This window comes from Pelophylax lessonae, assembly GCF_965119305.1.
Source record: "Pelophylax lessonae genome assembly, chromosome: 5".
Taxonomy (NCBI): domain Eukaryota; kingdom Metazoa; phylum Chordata; class Amphibia; order Anura; family Ranidae; genus Pelophylax; species Pelophylax lessonae.
This window is the reverse complement of record NC_138772.1, coordinates 343,822,889-343,843,227: the sequence shown is the minus strand read 5'-3', so window position 1 is coordinate 343,843,227 and position 20,339 is coordinate 343,822,889. Positions and strand designations below refer to the sequence as shown.

Genomic DNA, 20,339 nt, shown 5'->3' with positions numbered 1-20,339 from the left:
TGTTGGAACGCATACAGCGTGCGCAGTAAGCATTTATTTATCTCAGAACGTCACCTCCGTTACATTTTCTAATAGGTAGCGCTATTCTGACAGGACACAGGCATTGTTGTGGCGCCATCCTCTCCCCTTCCTCTCTATAGAAGGGACCAGTGACAACCATTATGTAACCCTTCCCGTCCTAAGAATCAAGTCACGCCCCCTCCCCCTATGTGTAACTAACATAGAGCGCTTCTCCCCGCCTCTTCCGGGCTGTATGGGGAGGGCCTCGTTCCCTCCTTCATGTGCCTTTTCCTGCGGTCCCGCCCTCCCCGGGCACGGCTCCTCCTCTTCTCTTGTGGTTGGTCGCAGTTTTCCCGCTTTGCCCGGACACCGCCATTTTAAATAAAAAATAAATAAATAAAATAGCAGCGCTGGTCGGTGAGCTCTTCTTCCGGACGGGGGTTTCTTTATAGTTCTAGCGGTGGCCGGGCGCTTTTTCTTGTAACCGGTTGGCTGCTCCTCTTTTCCCGCCAAGTGTGACGAGGCTTGTCCAGACGTCTTCCCGCTGCGCCATCTCCGCCACCGGCCCCAGCACACAGGTGAGTGAGTGGAGGGGGGCTCCCTGGGCGCCATGCTGTCATCTCTCTCTGTGTGTGTGTGTGTGTGTGTGTGTGTGCGCGCGCTGTCATGTATGTGTGGAGAGAGAATCATGTGCTACAGATCTATCCTGTCCCTTTATGGATCGGTGTGTGTGCTGCTTGTCAGTGCTGTGCCAGGGATCTCCTGTACCCAATAAATGTGAGCAGACAAGTGTGCTGCGATTCCATTCTGTGTAAATCTTCCATCACAGGGGGGGGCAGACCTCATCATACACCTCCACCCCCCCCAAATGGATGGCTACAGTCATATAACTAGAATCCTACACCAGAGATCACTGGATCATTCTTATTTGTATAAACCAGCACCCCCCTCCAATCAGAATCCTCCATCTTGTTCTGGTCTGATTTGAGCAGAGTGGATGACGATTGGCTGCTCTGGAGAATACAGTTTTATCAAAGGGCTGCGTGCAGTGTGTGTCACTTGTCAGGCAGTACATTGTCAGGTGCAGTCTGGAGATAGCATTGGATTTCCCGCCTCTAGATGCCTGGGGAGCTGTCATTACTCCATGGAATACAGCTCCTGGTAATTAATTTCTCTGCACAGGCAGGTGCTGTGAATGGGAAAACATATTTACTACATAGTCTAACCTCCAAACATATAAAGTAGATGAAGATCCTAAACCACCTAGTTTGCTGAAAGCTGCACTTTGTTAATCCCTCCACTGGCTTCTGATTGCCCAACAAGTTTAAAGAAAGGCAAAACTTCTTTACATTTTGGATAGAGTAAGGGAGGTTTATCACTATTGATCGACCGATATATATTTTTTTTAACACTGATCCCTTGGTCATCGGACATCGGCCGATATTTTCGCACATTAACTGCTTGCTGACCGCCGCACGACTATTTATGTTGGCAGTCAGACCCTCACAGGCAAAGCGATGTAGGGCTACGTCGCTAGCCTGTGAGGCTCTAGGGAGCGCGCGCCGCCAGAGGCGTGCTCCCGCGCGGTCACGGATCCCCCCGCGTGTGTGCCCAGCGGACCCGAAGTCCGCCAGGCACTCGCGATCGTCCGTTACACCGGAAGAAAGGCAGGCGGCTAATGTAAACAAAGCCGCCTGTTGTTCTTCCCTGTGTAAGAATGGAGATCACACGGTTCTACTATGTAGGACCGTTGATCTCTGTTCTTACACTAGTAGCCACAGCCAATCACAGTTAGAACCCCGCCCCTAGGGACACACTTAACCCCTCCCTCTCCAATAAAGTTAACTCCTTCACTGCCAGTGTCATTTTTACAGTAACAGTGCATATGTATAGCACTGATTACTGTAGTAATGTCACTGGTAACCCCAAAAGTGTCAAAAATGTCAGTCAAGGGTCCGATCTGTCCACCACAATGTCGCAGTCCCGCAAAAAATATCGCAGATCGCCGCCATTACTCGTTAAAAAAAAAAAAATGACAAATCTTTCCCTTAGTTAGTAAACGGAATAACTTGCGCAAACCAGTCAAAATATGCTTTTTGCGATTTTTACCAAACATAGGTAGCATAAAACAAATTGGCCTAAAATGTAAAATTTTTATTTTTAAATTTTTTTTTGGGGGGGAATTTCATATAAAAAAATGTGAAAATATTGTTTTTACAAAATTTACGCTCTTTTTTTTTTTTTTTTTCTTATAGCACAGTTGATCAAATACCAAAAAAAGAAAGCTCTGTTTGTGGGAAAAAAAGGACGTCAAATTAGTTTAGGTACAGCGTCGCACGACCGCACAATTGTCCGTTAAAGTCACGCAGTGCCGAATCGCAAAATAGGCACTGGTCAGGAAGGGGGTAAAATCTTCCAGGGCTTAAGTGGTTAAAAAGATTTTTTATTTTTTTTTTTTAATGTCTACAGGTACTGTGGAGGGATCTGGGGGTCTATGGAAGCCGGTACCGGGGTGATGCCTCTAGCTGCAGGCATCACCCTGGTGCAAGCAATTTCCCGAAATATCGATGAATCAAAAGGCCGATTCCGATAGATCGGGTAAAGTGCAGATCGGCCACCGATATATCGGTTTTGCGATAATCGGTCGATCACTAGTTATAACCTGTTTTTTTTTTTTTTTTTTTTTTTTTTCTTTGCCATTTCTGCCCTATTGCGGAGATTTTCCTTCACTTCCTGTCCCATTGCCAAACCAAGTGAGAGGAAATCACTGCAAATTTAAAGAAATCTCTAGGGGACCCACCAGATCACCAGAACTAGTGTCCCCATTGGTAGATTTCCCCTCTATCACTTTTCTGGGGACAGCACACAAATTGAGTTTTCTTTCAATTATAAAGGTAAACGGGACAAATGGAGAGGGTGGATCTCCCTAACGGGAACACAGACAGCAATAAAAACTGACAGGGGCTATAATTCCTCTCCACTCTATCCAAATATATTCTATACATAATAATATATTGTATAATATTTTTAAAATAGCAACCACATCGTATGTACTTGCCCGATGTAATGGTTTTGCACAGAGCAGCCCCAATCCTCCTGTTCTCAGGTCCCCCCGTCGGCGGTTCAGGCCCCTGGCGTGTGTCCCTATAGCAAACGGCTTTCTGTGGGGGCAATCGTGTGTATGTGTGTCCATAAGACTGGGAAGTGAAATTTTCTTTTGGGCTCTATTCACACCTAGGCGCTTTAATCGCTGCAATTCCACAATAGAGGCAAAACGAGGGACATGTTTGCGATGCCATATTTTGTTTTCCTCAATGGCACCCTAAATACAGAGCGTTTATTCCCCTCTCCTCCTCCCGCAATTGTTGCACAACCAAAATTGTAGGATGCGTGCTGCCCCAAAAGTTCTTGAACTTCTTTTGGGTGACACGCGTTGCAGGATTTTTCATGCAACAATCGTGGCAAAATAGATAATGGCATCGCAAACACTTCTCACGTTTTGCCTTTATTGTGCAATCGTGGCAATTCCACCTGCAATTCAAATCGCCTAGGTGAGACCTAACCTAAACACTTTCAATTGGTATGCAATCAGGCGATCTCCTTGCACCTACATGGTTCAAGGTAAATCAAAAGGAAATTGAACAAGAAAATTGTATAATTACGGCCAGCCTAAAGGGATTGTAAAGGCAGAAGGTTTTTCTCTAAGTGTCTTCCAGGGCAGCATCTGAGATAGGCTCCTCCCACCTGAAACAGGAAACACAATAGTCCACCATTGTAAAATGTCAGTAATACCATCTGCCTCAGTTTAATTGTTTCCTCAGGATCCGCAGGAGCTGCAACGGTTTATTTTTTTTCAGTGTCTGTGCTAAATTGCAGGAGGCTCCTGTGCGGCCTCCCATCCAGCTCAGTGAGCCTTGGGCAGTGCGGGTCAGGGGCGAGACATGGGGCAAGCTGAGGTTTTACCCCTACTAAGGGGTATGCAACCATCCCCCAAGCTGTCAAGATGCCTGTGGCATCTCCCCCTAAACCGCACCTGGAGCTAGGGACCCTGCGGATCATCTAGGCTAGTATCTGCTAGCCGCAGCGATCCTTCAGCCAGCGTACCTATAGAGCATGGTGCGCCCCAGCATACGGCGCCCCAGCATACAGCACCCCTAGCCCCCCCCCCCTTCGGATGCCAGTCCAGGCCTACCGCATTGGCATTCCTTGCTCAGCTTTAACACTGTAGGAGGAGCAAGATGGCATGACTGGAGCTTTGCGGCACTTCTGTTGATGCGCTTCCGGTCAGCAGCCATCTTGAGGAAGTCGGACGATAGAGTGGGGAACATCCGCTGACGTCACTTCCGGGCAGGGACGCGTTTTTCAAAAAGGAAAATTCACAATTAAAACTAGGGATGCACCGAAATTTCGGCCACCGAAATTATCGGCCGAATAATGGCCGATAATGGGATAACAGTGCCGAAAATAATGGCCGCCGTGGGAAAGGAGGAGGGCGCAGGGCAGGTTTTAAAAGTCCCGCCTCTGGCCGGCCGCCCACCTCTCGATGATGTCCCTACTACGATCTGTGCATTAATGAATGGACATACCAGGCGGGGGGGTGGGGCGAGCGGCCGCTATAGATATAACTATGTGATAACCTTCCTGTCAGCTCAGCGCGACTATATCTGAATGAGAAGTGACCTGACACCGGGCGGGGGGAGCGGCCGCTATTAGCTGTAACTATGTGAGAGCTTCACTTTACTGTCAGGCATGTATCTCCGCTGACAGTGAAGTGAAGCTCTCGCATAGTTACAGCTAATAGCGGCCGCTCCGCCCGCCCCCCCACCCCCCCCCCCGCCCGGTGTCAGGTCACTTCTCATTCACATATAGTCGCGCTGAGCTGACAGGAAGGATCACATAGTTATATCTATAGCGGCCGCTCACCCCGCCCTCCCGCCCGGTATGTCACCTCATTCAACACAGATCGTAGTAGTGAAATCACCGGGAGGCGGTGCTGCCGGCCAGATGCGGGACTTTTGAATGAAGGACACCCGAGGAGGGACGCTGAGCCAGAGGGGGGAGATGGGGGAGAGCTGAGGCGGTGGGGTTGGGTGGGTGGGAGATGAGGGGGAGCTGAGGCAGCTTACTAATGATGTAGATCAAAGGAGCAAGAGTTCAAAACCCTAATACGTGTAAAATCACTTACTCACCCAGCGCTAAAATACACTATAAGAACAATTAAAATAAAAACCGTGAAGGTGAAAGCTGCTGCTATACAAGGGGAAAACTGAAATAAGGTGCAACAAATGCAGCTTGCTTAAACCAATTTGTGACACTAGCAGCCTAAAAAATATTTTTTAGCGCTGCTAGTGTCACAAATTGGTTTATGCAAGCTGCATTTATTGCACCTTATTTCAGCTTACCAATGATATTTGTATTATGAAGCACGAGGGGTTAATGTATTGTCACTGATGCATTAGTGACCGACCAGTGGCAGGTAATTAACCCCTTTGTGCTGCATTAGTGCGACCAGTATCAGTGTTAATTAACACTGGTTGCACTGACACTGGTTGCACTAATGCAGCACAAAGGGGTTAATTAACTGCCACTGGTCGATCACTAATAGATGAGTGACCAGCAGTGACAATACATTAACCCCCTCATGCTGCATAATACAAATACCAATGATAATTAAATTAACCTCTTGCCAACCCGTCACAGTACATATAATGTGACAGGGTGGCAGCGACAGGTGTACGTCTGTTTTTGGTTTATGCCCCTCTTTATCTATTTTAAATTTTTTTGGGGGAAAAAGTCATTTTCGGTTTTCGGCCAAGGGCATCCTGCATTTTCGGTTTCGGCCCCAAATTTTCATTTCGGTGCATCCCTAATTAAATCTAAAACTAGCAGAAGATAAATGGAAAGCGAAGCTGACCATAAGATACCAGGGGGCGACAATGCAGGTATGTTCACCAACCTGCATGGGGGCAGGGCTGGCGCTGGGCAGGAAGCAGTTTAAAAGGTCCCTATGCAGAGGTTTCTTTTCTGAGGCTGACCATGTCGCATGCTTCCCCATCCTACCCTGCAGATCCTGCCGGTCAGGCTAGCACCAAGGTAAGCCAGAGCACTCTGGAGTTCTGTCTTTACCTCACTACAATAGGTTTGGCAACTGCCTGCCTCACTGCGCCCTTTGTGCTTGTTTACAGACAGAACCCAGAAGAGAAAAGGCCAAAGACCGGTAGCAAGGCATGTGCTCCTTGCGTTCACAGGTTTCCTCCAGATTAGAATAAAAAACCTCTATGCCAATAATGCATCAACAAAATGGTGGCCAAAAAGTCAGAGGTTCCGAAGGACATGCTTGACTCTTAAAAAGGAAATTTAAAGCACGATTGAGCTTCTTTGTAAAGCCATGGAAAAACTGGAGGCTCCAGCCAGGTCAGCACTCCATTCACCAGTAAGACACCCATCCCCTAATGCAGTGGGGATGAGGTGGACCAAGTGGAGCAGGGATCTGATTCAGATACATCAGAATCTAAGAATGTCCTATGCTCAGACTCGGATGACAAAGATCCAGCATCAGAAGGTACACTTTTTTTTCCCTCTGAAGACTGGGATAATTTACTGAGAGCCATAGCAGACACACTGGGTATCAAAGAACAAAAAAATTGCAGAGGTTTCACTACGCTATATGATGTATAAGGGCTTACAACCAAAAAACCCAAAAACATTCCCAGTACAAGAGACTCTAAAAAAACTTGGTCAAGAAAGAATGTGAGGAACCAGAAAAGAAGCTCTTTACCCAGCTGCGATTTAAATGTAGATATCCTTTCACAGAGGAGGATACTAAAACCTGGACAAAATGCCCTGAAGCAGAGGCCTCTCTCCCCAGAGTTGCAAACAAGTCTGACTTTGCTGTCGAAGATTTCCAGAAATCTCAGTGATCACATGGACAAAAATATAAGGTGGCAGATTGGTTGTTTTTGCTCATCAGTGGAAGAAAGTTACAAATGAAAAATCTAATAAAACAAAGTGATTTGTCATGTACCGGAGGAAGAAAAAAAACAGGAGTCTATTCACACATATATATTTGCGAGGAAGAAGCCATCAGGCAAACTAAGGCTCATATTGAATCTGAAACCACTCAACAAAAATAAAAGGTACAAAAGATTCAGGATGGAATCTATCTGCTCGATCAGAAACATCCTCCTGGCGGGAGCATTCATGGCCACAGTAGATGCAGTGTACCGGTTAAAGAGCGATTTAAAGATTTGCGGTCCAGGGTCTCGCTACCACTCTACATTTTCAATACATAGTTCTACCTTTTTGGCATCTATTCCACACCCAGGATCGTCTCAAAGATAATGGCAGAAGCCTTAAAAATACTAAGACAGCAAGGCATAGGAGTAGTGCCATATCTAGATCTACTATTCTTTGCTGAAGCAGCAGACAGGCTTGGTCGGGGAGCACATATGGTGGATCGCTGCGCACAAGGAAAATGGAACCCCCCCCACTGGTCCCAAGCATGCTCAAACCTGGGGGAGTTAAAAACATTCCAACCGGCGATTCAGGGCAAAGACATCAGGATTCAGTCAGACAACACCACAACTGGTGGCCAACATGAACAGACAAGGGGGGACAAAAGGGACCTGTCTAATTGACCTGACAAACACTATCATGGGGTGAGAAAAACATCAGATCTATCTCCACTGTCCATCTGAAGGGAACCGACAACACGCTGGCAGATTTCTTAAGCTGAAAAATCATAGAACCAGACGGAATGGCCTTTTGAATCAAGATTTATGGGGATCAACCGAGTCTGGGGGGTGCCTGAGGTGGATCGGTTTGCAGCAAAAATACTAAGCTCTCAAAATACTTCTCTAAACCCTACAGATGGGAACATGTGGGTGGATGCGGTCAACCAAGCTGGGCTCCCCATTTGTTTTACTTTTCCCCAAACCCCTAATTGCCCTAATATACCAAAGTTAGTACAAAAGAGCAAGGAAGAAAGGGCTACAGTGATACTTATTGTACCCCTATTGGCCTCAGAAACCATGTTTCAGTCATTTAAAAAAACCCAGCATTCAGCCTCATCCAGACATGCTGACCCTCCTATCGCAAGGGCCAGTCAACCACCGAACCACAAGGTCATGAAGCTTTCGGCCTGGTTCCTGAAAGGGTGAGGTTACAGAACAAAGATCTGTTAAACAGGGTCTTAGCCAGCAGAAAACCTGTAACTTGCGCTGTCTACAAAAATGTGAGAAAAAAGTTTGTCTTCTGGTATGAGAACAAAGGAAACCCCGACAAGGAAACTATTTCAGCAATCTTAGATTTTGTACAGGAATGAGTGGTCCAGGGCATTTCCCATAACACTTAAGGTTCAAGTTGCATCCCTATCTTCTCACCTATACATTAGGTTGGCAGAAGACACGCTCATAAGAATCCTTTTCGCATTGAAAAAAGCCAGACCCATAAAGTTCAGCAGAACTCATGGGACCTCTCCACGGTACTTAAAGGATTCCTTTAACCCTCCTCTTGTGTTAGGGTCAAAACTGACCCGTTATCAGGTTTTGAATGTCTATAAGTATCACATAAATTTTGTTTATTGCATCAAGATTTTTTTACTTTGTCAGGAACCTCTATTTAAACAATGTAATGGAAAAATAATCCTTTTCACTAAATTCTAAAATACTGTGGTGAAAATTAAGACGTTCATGGTGTTGGGGTCAATTCTGACCCAGTTATAATATAGGATTTTAGGACACTAATAAGTGCCAAAACTAAAATCATAAACTCTCTCTGCTTAGTAACAGTGACAGCCAATCCCCTCTCAACCCTGTGAGCTGTAGTTAGGGAGGGGCCTATCTCTTTTCCTGCTTGTCTGCTTCTCTAAATAAAGTGAAGAAACATAGGACAAATTAATTTCAGAGTTGTTGACTTTATTTTACCATTTTTTAAATTTGAAAAAGAGGTATGCTATCAAAAGAAAGGTCTAGGGGTCACACCAAAAATATTAAAACCAATCTTTTCAAGGATAAAGAAGCCTAACAAGGTAACCAAGAGGTAAGAAACAAATTTGATGATAAATAATTATTCAGAGGGTATTTTATGGCTGATTTAAAACACGGGTCAAAACTGACCCTAACATGGATAGTAACGGAATTCTAACATAAGAGGAGGGTTAAACTACTGGTGGAATGTTCGGATAAATACCTTATGCTAAAAACAGTACTTCTGTGGCGCTTGTGTCAGCAAGAAGTCAGCAAAATACAGGCTCTATCCATGATGGAACCATACTGTTTAATTCTGACCAGTTAAAATTATCCTCACGCCAGACCCAGACTTCCTACCAAAAGTCTCTTCAACCTTCCACAGAACTCAGGAGGTGGTTATTCTCTCCCTTCCAAATTCAATGGCTAGCAGGAAACGAGTCACTTACAACAAGCTAGATGTAAGAAAGATCTTCATAGCTTACCTCAAGAGAACTAAAGATTGGCGAAACAACCACACTATTCATTCTCCGGGCAGGAGTCAACAAAGGAAAGCCGGCCTCAAAGTACGATGGCCTGATGGATAAAGTTTGCTATTCAGTCAGCATACCAGGCACTAAACCTTGCCCCCGCTGAGTGGAGTCACGGTCCACTCGACCAGAGCTTGGGTATCAGTGCAGAAAGAGCTTGGGCAACACCGGAGAAGATCTGCAGGGCAGCAACCATGGTCGAGCTTCAATACCTTTTGCAAGGCATTACCACATCGACCAGCTGTCCAGTCAGGACCAGACATTTGGTGGCAAGGTGCTCCAGACTTTTTCCCCTCCATAGTAAGTATTACTTGGTACATCCTCTCATATGCTGCCCTGGAAGATGATTCGAGAAAACAGAGTTGGGTACTTCTTCTTTTTTTTTTTTTTTTTTTTGTCTTCCAAGGTAGCACTGGTTCCGCCCTAAACAATATAAAACCTAAAATATAAAGGGTTGCGCATTCATAAGCTTTTGGAGGGTTCTCTCGGTCATTTTCTATTACGGAGGCAGAAGGTATGACTGACTTTTTTTAAATGAACTATTGTGTTTCAGATGGGGGGAGGAGCCTATCTCTCAGATGCTGCCCTGAAAGACTTGGGTACCTAGTAACTTTTCTTTTTTTTTTTAACTTTTTTTTTTTTTTTTCTTAATGCATAAGATATAAATTAAAAAAAAAAAAATAAAACTTCTGTCTGCATCAGCTTACCTAATACTTGGCTGAGCCCGTCTTTGTCCAGCAATGTTGCAGGAGTATCTCAGCTGCCCGGGAGCTCCTCCTCGTTTGCTGAGACTGAGGTGCAATTGGCTTCCGCTGCTGTCAAAGCCAATCAGAAGCGGTGGGGCCGGGTTGTGGCTCCATGTATGAATGAACACAGGGAGCTGTGACTGCTTGAGTGCCCCCATAGCAAGCTGCTTGCTGTGGGGACACTTAACAGGGAGGGAGGTACCCGAGAAGGACTGGCCTGCTTTGCAAAATCCTCTGCGTAGAGCAGGTAAGTATAGCATGTTTGTTAATAAAAAAAAAAAAAAAAAAAACACTTTACAATCACTAAGACAGTGCAGCGTGGCCTTGCTCCTTCCTCCATTGGCTGTCATTGACCGCTACTGTGTCTGAGCCAATAAGAGAGCACCTCTGCTCTTGTGGAAATATCTGGATCGAGATTGGACTCGGGGTAGGGGCGGAAGCTGCTTGCAGAAGGTTTTTTTACCTTAATGCATTAAGGTATAAAAACCTTCTGCTATTACAACCACATTAGATTCAAGATACTTACAACATGCAAAGCCATTCACAATGCTGCCCCGAGCTACATTACCAAACTGTCATCTCCGCTCCTCCTGCTCTCTTGTCGTCCCTTCCCATGCTCCTCTCCAGAGTCTCTTCCATCCTCTGGAACACTGTCTCAATCTGTGGCCATCTCCTGCCCTGTCCACCTTTAGCCGATCCTGAAAACTCCTCCTCTCTTCGGGGAAGCCTGTCCTGCTTCCACCAAACTACTGCATGTTTAATTCTTTCTTCAGTTCATCCCTCTGTACCACTTGCCCCAACCTATTAGAGTGTAAGCTCTTATAAGCAGGACCCTCCTAACAGTCTTATAAAGTGCTGCACACACTGTTGGTACTAGAGAAGTCCTGTATACTAATAACTCTAGGAATTACCATTTTTGTATACTTTGGTACAGCTTGGTAGGTATACATATCTGATTTGTGAAGGACCACTGCGGATGAGTAAGCTCAAAATCCACTCTAGTAGTAAACGCTAGTACAGTAATAACTGCGATATTCCTGGTGCTGGTCTAGTGTGTGTGTGTTTCCCCCCCTCTGTAAACTGACCACTGGGGGACTCTCACTCAGCACTGCTGCCATTGACGGCACACTGGGTTTTTCCTACCCCACAGTTCTCATTAAGACATATGGCTGCATCCAGGTTCAGACGCCTCTGTGATCACTTGGTGTGCAGGTAAGTGCAAAGAGTGACAGCCACTGTCAGTTTTTCAATACCTTGCGCAGGCTTAGCGACCACTGCTTTTTGCATGCACCTGTCATTCTAGCCACAAGAATTTGCAGATTCTTGCCGCTGGAATCTGGTGTATGCAGTTAGTGGTAGTAAAGCTCCCCCTGTTTACTTTGTATCTACAGGTAAGCAGATAAATACAGTAAATCTTCTAAACTTGCACCATGTAGGAGGTATTTACAAAAGTAGCAGCCGGTTATGTCATCAGCACATGTGCACTGCACTCTTAATGGACGACATGCTGTGCTGCAGTTGTGACTCCCGCGTGCATAAGTGGGAGTGAAGTCATCACGAATCGGCCATTCAAACATAGCCACATAACCCAGAGGGAGGGCCAAGTGCAGATGGAAGCCCTGTCAGTGGTAACAGCATGCACACTGGAGGGCTTCGTTCTCAGGCAAGTCTTTTATAATATGCTAGTATGCCATGCGTACTTGCACATTATGCTGTTATCCTGTAGAGGACAATTAAGTGGCTTTGTTCAGGAGGCCTTAAGCTGGCCATACACTAGCCGTAAAATGAAAAAATCGGCCATGAGCAGACGATCGTGCCATCATGTAATGACCAAATTTTGAACGATAAATCGATCAGTGGACATAAATGAATCAGTTTTTTTCATTCAGTTTGTCACATATGCCTAGTGCAAAAAGTTCGGGCGAGAAACACATTAACCTTTCAATCTATCGTTCGTTCAACAGAATTTTCCAAACTGTTCCTTCGATTTTTCGGCTCTGAAAAGTTAAAACCGATTTTCTATTCTTGCCTATTAACTGGTGAAAACGAACGAACGTACCAAATGACAGATTTTTGAACAATTTTTCGGCTAGTGTATGGCCAGCATTAGTCTTCACGTTCCATTCCAAAACGTCTAAAGTTGTTTGGATTTAGGCTAATGCTGGCCATACACTAGCCGAAAAATCGTTCGAAAATCTGTCATTTGGTTTGTTCGTTTCTCGCCCAAACTGTTTGCACTAGGCATATGTGACAAAATGAACGAAAAACGTATTCATTTATGTACGTTGAACGGTTTATCGTTCGAAATTTGGTCATTGCATGATGGCACGATTGTCTGCTCTCACGGCCGATTTTTGTTTTTTGAAAATGAGTTTGAACGATTTTTCGGCTAGTGTGTATGGCCAGCTTTAAATGTATGCTTTGCATTTTTGCGTTGTAGTAGCCATGTACTGTGGAGTCTTACAATGCTCAAATAACTACCATGAGCTGCGCCAGCAAAAACATTACAGATTTGTGTTTAGGCCCATTAATGCATTGTCAATCGCAGTGTTAAATAGTGCTAAATGTTTGTGACATCCAGAGAGGATGAATATACTAGGGTTGCACCGAAATGAAAATTTTGGACCGAAACCCAAAATGCAGGATGCCCTTGGCCGAAAATCGAAAATGACTTTCCCCCAAATTTTAAATTAGAACAGGGGCATACACCAAAAACAGGCAGCGATGTACACCTGTCACTGCCACCCTGTCACAGTATATGTACTGTGACGGGTTGGCAAGTGGTTAATTTAATAATTACCAATAGTATTTGTATTATGCAGCATGAGGGGGTTAATGTATTGTCACTGATGCATTAGTGACCAACCAGTGGCAGTTAATTAACCCCTTTGTGCTGCATTAGTGCAACCAGTATCAGTGTTGACACTGGTTGCACTAATGCAGCACAAAGGGGTTAATTGCCACTGGTTGGTCACTAATGCAGCAGTGACAATACATTAACCCCCTCATGCTGCATATTACTAATGAAACAAACAAAAGTACAATTCCCAGTTCAATTTGCTAGCCAGTTTGCTTACCAACCAGATTAACCTGTCTAACAGTTCTTGTTTGTTCATGTGCGTTGGCCTTCCATGTGTTCTTTGCTATGAAGGCCAGTAATAGGTGGGGGCAGAGGCCATTTTCTTGTTAATGCATATTACTAATACCCCCCCCCCCCCTCCCCTCAGCGTCCCTCTCCTACTCAGCTCTTCCGGTGTCCATTATTCAAAAGTCCCGCCTCCCGGTGATGTCACTACTACTACGATCTGTGCATAAATGAACTGACACACCGGGCGGGAGGGCGGTCAAGCGGCCGGTAATAACTATAACTATGTGAGCCTTCACTTTACTTCCCTGTCAGCGGCACGATGTCCATGAATGAACTGACACTCCGGGCGGGGGGAGCGGCCGCTAAGAACTATAACTATGTGAGCCTTCACTTCCCTGTCAGAGGAGATGCCTGCATGACAGGGAAGTGAAGGCTCACATAGTTATAGTTATTAGCGGCCGCTCCCCCCGCCCGGAGTGTCAGTTCATTCATGGACATCGTGCCGCTGACAGGGAAGTAAAGTGAAGGCTCACATAGTTGTAGTTATTAGCGGCCGCTCTCCCGCCCGGTCTGTTAGTTCATTAATGCACAGATCGCAGTAGTAGGGACATCATTGAAAGGCAGGCTGCCGGCCAGAGGCGCGTCTTTTCAAACCTGCGCTGCGCCCTCCTCCTTCCTCACGGCGGCCATTACTTTCGGCATTTTTAACCCATTTTCGGCCGAAAATTTCGGTGCATCCCTAGAATATACCCAACCGGGACACACCAAAATGATCTGACAGGTATCCAGCCTTTTGTGAGTTGGCTTGGATTTGTTCCCATGTCCCCCCCCCCCCCCCCTCCCTTTTACAAGAAAAAGAAAGTGAAATGTACCCAGTTACCTGAACATTTCTTTCCTGCATATAGCATTGAAAGGAAAGGAAACATGTCTTCTGATGTATCGGATAGCCTGACAAAAGAAGAAACTGAGGCTGTTGAGGAAGCCACAGAGGAGAAAGATATTGAAGATGCTGCTGATGGTAGTGAAGGAGGAGAAAATGAAGAGGAGGAGGAAGAAGATGAGGAAGATGAGGATGATGATGAGAAAAAGGGTATGTGCATGTTTTTTCATCTAAAGCATCAAATTTAACTTTCCAAAAAAAAAAAAAAAAAACCCCTAATACTGTATATCTAATATCCAAAATGTTTTGGACATTCTTGGATATATTTTACAGTAAAAAAGGTATCTAATGATTATTACTGCACTAAAAAAAATGTAGAAGGCTTTGTATATCCTAGTAAAAGGTTTGGTTTGTTTTGTTTTTTTTTGTCCAGAAAAGAGTCTGATTGTTGAGGGTAAAAGAGAAAAGAAAAAGGTGGAGCGATTGAGCTTGGAAATGACCGTTGTGAGGAAGGAGCCAGTCATAACTGAAGGTACTGTAAAGTAACTTACACTGGAATAAAACCAAGACTCTGCCTCTAACATTATCCTTGCCACATGTTAAACACGTAGCATTGCAACAGTTGTTTGCTGTCTAAAGAAAAAAAATCTGCTGCATGATGCCAAACATACTTTCTGCAGTTCTGCAAAAGGTTTGCATCCTGGCCTTTTGTTTTACAGCTGAACTGGGATGTGTTTACAAAAAGAGGTATTGGGGGAGGGGGGTCTCCTTTTTGTGTCTTTAAAACATCACATACCTAATGTGGTCTACAATACAGCGATTCCTTATTTTAGTTCGACTAAAGCCAGCAAGTTATTTCTTCATTTGAGCTTCTACACTAATGTACTATACCTACATTCTCTTCCAGGAAAGGGTGAAAAGCTGCATGATATAGAACGCATCTACTACTTCTTAAAGAAGAAGAAATGTGACGAGTTACGACTTTTGCATCGTCTGCTTTTTAATCGCCCAGGCACAGTAAGTATAAGGGATGCATCGAAATTATCGCCCATAAATGGCGCTATTGGCATCTTGCCAATAGAAAAAAAGGTGGCAGTAATGGTGCCATAAACCACGACCTTGCTGAGATTTTATTGCGTTTTTTTTTTTTTTTAATAGGCCATGTGACTCCAACTTAACACGAGTGCATTTTTGATGCGTGGTTTTTTTTTTTTTGTTTTTTTTTATGCACACAAATGCAACAAGCATGATTTTAAAGTCAGTTTTGACAAAAGGCATTCTGAATTTTTGGTTTTGGCACCAGAATTTTCATTTCGGTGCACCATTAGGAAGTATGCCATGCAAACGGGTGTTTTTATTTTTTTTTTTTTACCGGGGGGGGGGGGGGAGAGAAAGGTACATTTCTGCAGCAATGGGATCAGCGTTTTCCTTTGCTTAGCTTTGGACTGCCATATCTGCACCTTGCTGCACATGCAGGGCTAGTCCAGAATGTGACCTTCGGGGTACTGGCCCATGTATTGTGGCATTTTCCAGAACTGTGTGTACTGTTAAATATTAGCCACAGGGTGCTTTCCAGGTCCAGACCCATGGCAACTTGCCAAGTGTGACCTTGTCTCTACAGAGAATAAGGTCAGTCAGGCCATAGCACTAGGGGCTAACTCACTATTTGCACTGCTGGGTGCTTTACAAATGTCCTGCCACTTCAGGTTTCACAGCAGTAAGGGTTGACTGCGCATAGAGCATCTGCTGGGTGGAGTGTTTTTATTTCCTGCCATTCCACGTAGAAGAAACACTATCCTGCTGCTGACTTCAACCTATTCATTCCCACTGCCCGTCTTTAGTTGTCTGGCTCTCATCAGTACCAGATGCCTGGGTTTGGGGGTCACTAGGTTCTTGTCTTGCACTTTGAGAATAGCTACATTGTCTCTACCTGGGCGTAAGATGTCTGCACATAGATACGGAGGGGACACTCCTCCTCTGAAGGAATTGGGAACCCATTTGGGTCCACAGGTCCCTGTAAGGGAACGACTGTAAGTCTGAAAAGACTGTTTTTAAAGGGAATGCAGTCACCTCAGAATTACAACAAGGGGTCTTGTCAGACCTTATTGAGTCAGTGTATTCTGCCTTTCAGTTAGAGGATAAATCGTCAGTTTCCAGCTTTGGGTATTTTACAAGCTCCTACAGCTGCAAAGACTTACTCTGTATTAGTGGTATTCCTATATGTGCATTAAAGCTGCAAGATTAATCCTTAAAAAAATTGCTATCTCGATTCAACCCCCCCCCCCCCCAGGATCTTAAAGCGGAGTTCCAGCCGTTTCTGTGTTATATTAAGTCAGCAGCTACAAAAATTGTAGCTGCTGACTTTTAAGAAACACACACGCCTGTCCGACGTTCCAGCGATGCGGCCGCCCAAAGCCCTCTTTCCATCTCCTCTCCTTGGAGCTGGCATCCCTAGAGTGGGCACCCGGCTGTGACAGCTTGCGGCTTCACAGCCGCATGCGCAAGTCACGCGTCCTGAATGACCAGGCAATCACTTTTTGTCACTATTTGCGCAGCGGTCTTTCAAGCTCAATTTTTTTGGGGAAAAAATAAACTTCAATGAATTTAAAAAAAAAAAAAAAAACAGTAAAGTTAGCAAAATTTTTGTACAATGTGAAAGATGTTACGCAGAGAATCGTGAGCTTCTAAGCAAAAAAAAAATCTCATTTTATCCAGAATTGTGCAGCTCTAATGTGCACTAGAAGTTCCCCCAAAGGGACCTGGGCCTCACTTGAGACTGTACTTGAAATGTACACATTCAACTCTGATTTAACCAGTGACTCAACTTGTATGAATGTTACTCTAACATTTTATATTCCTGATCTGCCTGTTGTACTACGTACTTGTGTTAAAAAGTATCCTCTTCCTTTGCATTGCTTCCTTTTGTGTGAAATACCTGGTGATCCTGCCCAGTGCCTCCTGCTTTTTCTTCCACCCCCCCCCCCCCCCCCCCATTTCAAACTGACTATACTAGGCATGAGAGCACATCCATCTCTAGTCCAGCAGTCAGTGGGGCTGTGCTGGGAGAACAGCCTGTCCTCCAGTGATCAGACTTCTGCTGACATCCCCCCCCCCCCCTCGACACAGCTTTTTACGGATAAGTTTAGCGTATTGCGGCTTTTCTACCCCCCCGGCTCTCTTAGCCCCTTATGCAGATGAGAACAGATTATATTATCACTTATAAGAAGGGGTGGGGGGAGTATTTTTAATGGGATATAATATACAGTGTATACATATTTTTGCCTTTTATTTTCTATTTTAAACTGAATGGGTTGTTTTAGGAGGTAAGTGTTCACATATACCTTAACTGGAACTCGCTAGTCAGTTAAAAGCTATGTCTACCTTATTCACAAAGCTGCTGATGGCTGGGGGTTACCACCAGTCCTCTTGTAGGGGGCCTGGGCACATGGGGATCGGTGTGAAGGACAATTGAATAATGATGCCCTGTGCAGCTCTCTGCAGCAGCTGACAGCTGGTTTCTCCCCCTTTCCCTCCCACTGGCTTTCAGCTGCTGGAAGGAGACAGACATGGCCAGATCTAAGGGGTTCTGATTTGGGCTGCACCCAACCAGATTTCAGTTGGGCCCTCAGTAATTTGGAGGGGACTGTGCTAGGAAGAGAAATCGGGGTGGGATTTAAACTAGGGGGGGGGGGACTTTCAGATCGCACTGCCATATGCGAAAGGCTGGGGGTGTCAGTTAACGACACCCCCAGATCAGATCGCATATCGCAGTGCAATCTGAAAGTTCGCACAGAATCGGATTGCACTAGTGTGAACCACCATGCAATCCGATTCTGCTGCGGACCAAAAAAAGGGTCCTGTGCTTGTTTTAGTGCGGGGGGGGGGGGGGGGTAAAGATTTGTGCTGGGTGGAAGAGGAATATTTGCATTTTTGTTTGGGGCGAAGTTTGGCTTGTAGACTGAATTGTTTGTCCATTAATGATTTTTGTGTATTTTTAGTGAAAATGCTTTGATATTTTTGCTTGGTAAGGCTGGGGGGGCCACATGATTGTTCATTGAGTTCTGAAGGTAGTTGCACAAAAATACTGCTTGTTATGTTCTGAGGAATTGTAGCCCATGTTGAAATATGCACCACAGTGTAGGCAAAATGTGACGGTAGTTCAGATAAATAATCTGCCATATGACATTTAAATCATTGCCTTTACTATTCTAGGTTAATCTGGTGAAAAAGAATATTGGTCAGTTTAATGGATTTGCATTTGATGCTGGAAGTGAACAGTACAAAAAAAAGGAAGATATGCTTAAAAAGTAAGTACTGCTTTTCTGTTTTTAATACATTTTATTAAAAAAAAGTACAAAAGCTTTGGAAGATTTCATCCACATAAGAATAAACAGTACATCTTTTCATGGGGCAGAAAATAGAACAGGAATAACTGCATGAAGCTGCCCCACATAAGAATGTTTAGCCCCAGTTACAATAGAAATAATAAACATTTCTTTCAAAAGGGGTCCTAAATGATCTTGATACCAGGAAACTGGCAACCAATAAATATAACGTCTACAAACTATGGTGTATATTTATTGGAATTTTTATACTAGTAATGGCGGCAATCAGCGACTTATAGTGGGACTGCAATACTGGAGTGGACAATAGGACACTTACTGACACATTGTGGGAACCAGTGACAATAGTGACTAGTGCTAAAAGTATGCTCTGTGACTGTACTAAGGACACTGGCTGGTAAGGGGTTAAACATCCAAGGCGATCAAAGTGTTCACTATGTACCTAGCCAGTGTTTTTGTGTACTGTTGGGTGCTTTTACGAAGTGAAGTCATGGATTTTATTCCCTCCCTCAGTGAGTGCAGAATCGCATATATACCATATGTGATTATGTGCAGGAGGGCCACCCTGTAGCAGTATATCTGCTATAGGGTGGTCCTTAAGTGGTTAAAGCACCTGCCCCTCCACAAACGGCAATCCAAGGCCTTCTGGACAAATTTTGCCAGTCTACTTGGTATCGTACATCACCTACAGACTCTGGTGCCTTTTCTTACTGGCCGCCCCTGTAAAATGGGTATAACCGCTTTAATTTTAGCTTGGCCAGGATGGAAAATGGCGGTGTATGTTCAAAATATCTTGGAAAGATGACTCGGGTAACCAATGTCAAAATCTTAATTGAAGGTTCCTATCAAATAGTCAAATACAGCTGTGTCTCCACAATAAGAAAATAAAGGGTTGATGGGTCTTGCCATCAAACATCAAGACAACTTGTCCACTACTAGAATTTTGAAGACCATCATCAGTTATCTATTACTGAAACGCTTGGCTGTTGCGATCTCCCTCAAGGATTTGGAATCCGCTGTGGGGAGGATGTTCCTTGGGCAAGGAGGAACGTTGCAACTTTGGTTGATTTTCCTTGGCTGCAGGTGGTTTCACTGCCTGATTGCCCATCCCATGGCCCAGGCTGAAAATCTATTCTGGCCTCCTCAGTGGTTGTGACGGTGTTCAATATGATGCCGGTGGAGAGACCCGCATGAAGGTTTTCATTTTACTGCATTTTTGAATTATTGATGCGGTTGGGTCAGAGCAGTTGGTATGGATTCCCCTGGAAATTAAGGGAGTCCTGTTCCACACTGCCTTTTCAATAGGCGCTACGTAGGGCTCTTCCACACAGGTGTTGAAAAATGGCAGTTGGGTCGCGTTTTGCGGACTTACTGTGCCTTGCAAAAGTATTCAGACCCCCTCTTGACTTTTTACCTATTTCGTTACATTACAGTCTTAAGTTCAATGTTTTGTTAGACTATTGTGTTCTGATTCATCACATAAAATTCAGGTTAAGTTAGTGAAATGATAAAATATATATACATAAAACTATTTTTTTTTTTAGAAATAGAAAACAGAAAATTGGCATGTGCGTATGTATTCACCCCTTTGTTATGAAGCCGATAAAAAGCTCTTGTGCAACCAAGTTACCTTCAGAAGTCACATAATTAGTGAAATGATGTCCACCTGTGTGCAGAAGTGTGGCATGATCTGTCATTACATTTACACACCTTTTTATGAAAGGCCCCAGAGGCTGCAACACATAAGCAAGAGGCACCACTAACCAAACACTGCCATGGAGACCAA

The 20,339-nt window shown here is 44.5% G+C and overlaps 1 protein-coding gene across 2 annotated transcripts in view; it reads left to right on the top strand.

Moving 5' to 3' along the window:
- The first annotated feature begins 299 nt into the window (after window positions 1–299).
- Window positions 300–20,339, top strand: part of DEK (DEK proto-oncogene) — a 39,964-nt gene continuing 19,924 nt past the window's right edge. The window contains exons 1-5 of one of the 2 annotated variants that reach the window (XM_082258839.1): window positions 300–578; window positions 14,245–14,430; window positions 14,651–14,742; window positions 15,118–15,227; window positions 18,423–18,517. In XM_082258839.1, coding sequence (XP_082114965.1) covers window positions 14,255–14,430; window positions 14,651–14,742; window positions 15,118–15,227; window positions 18,423–18,517 — 473 coding nt within the window. In that variant the 5' untranslated portion in view covers window positions 300–578; window positions 14,245–14,254. Of the gene's footprint in view, window positions 579–14,244; window positions 14,431–14,643; window positions 14,743–15,117; window positions 15,228–18,422; window positions 18,518–20,339 lie in introns of both variants that reach the window. The other variant, XM_082258840.1, reaches the window with a different exon arrangement.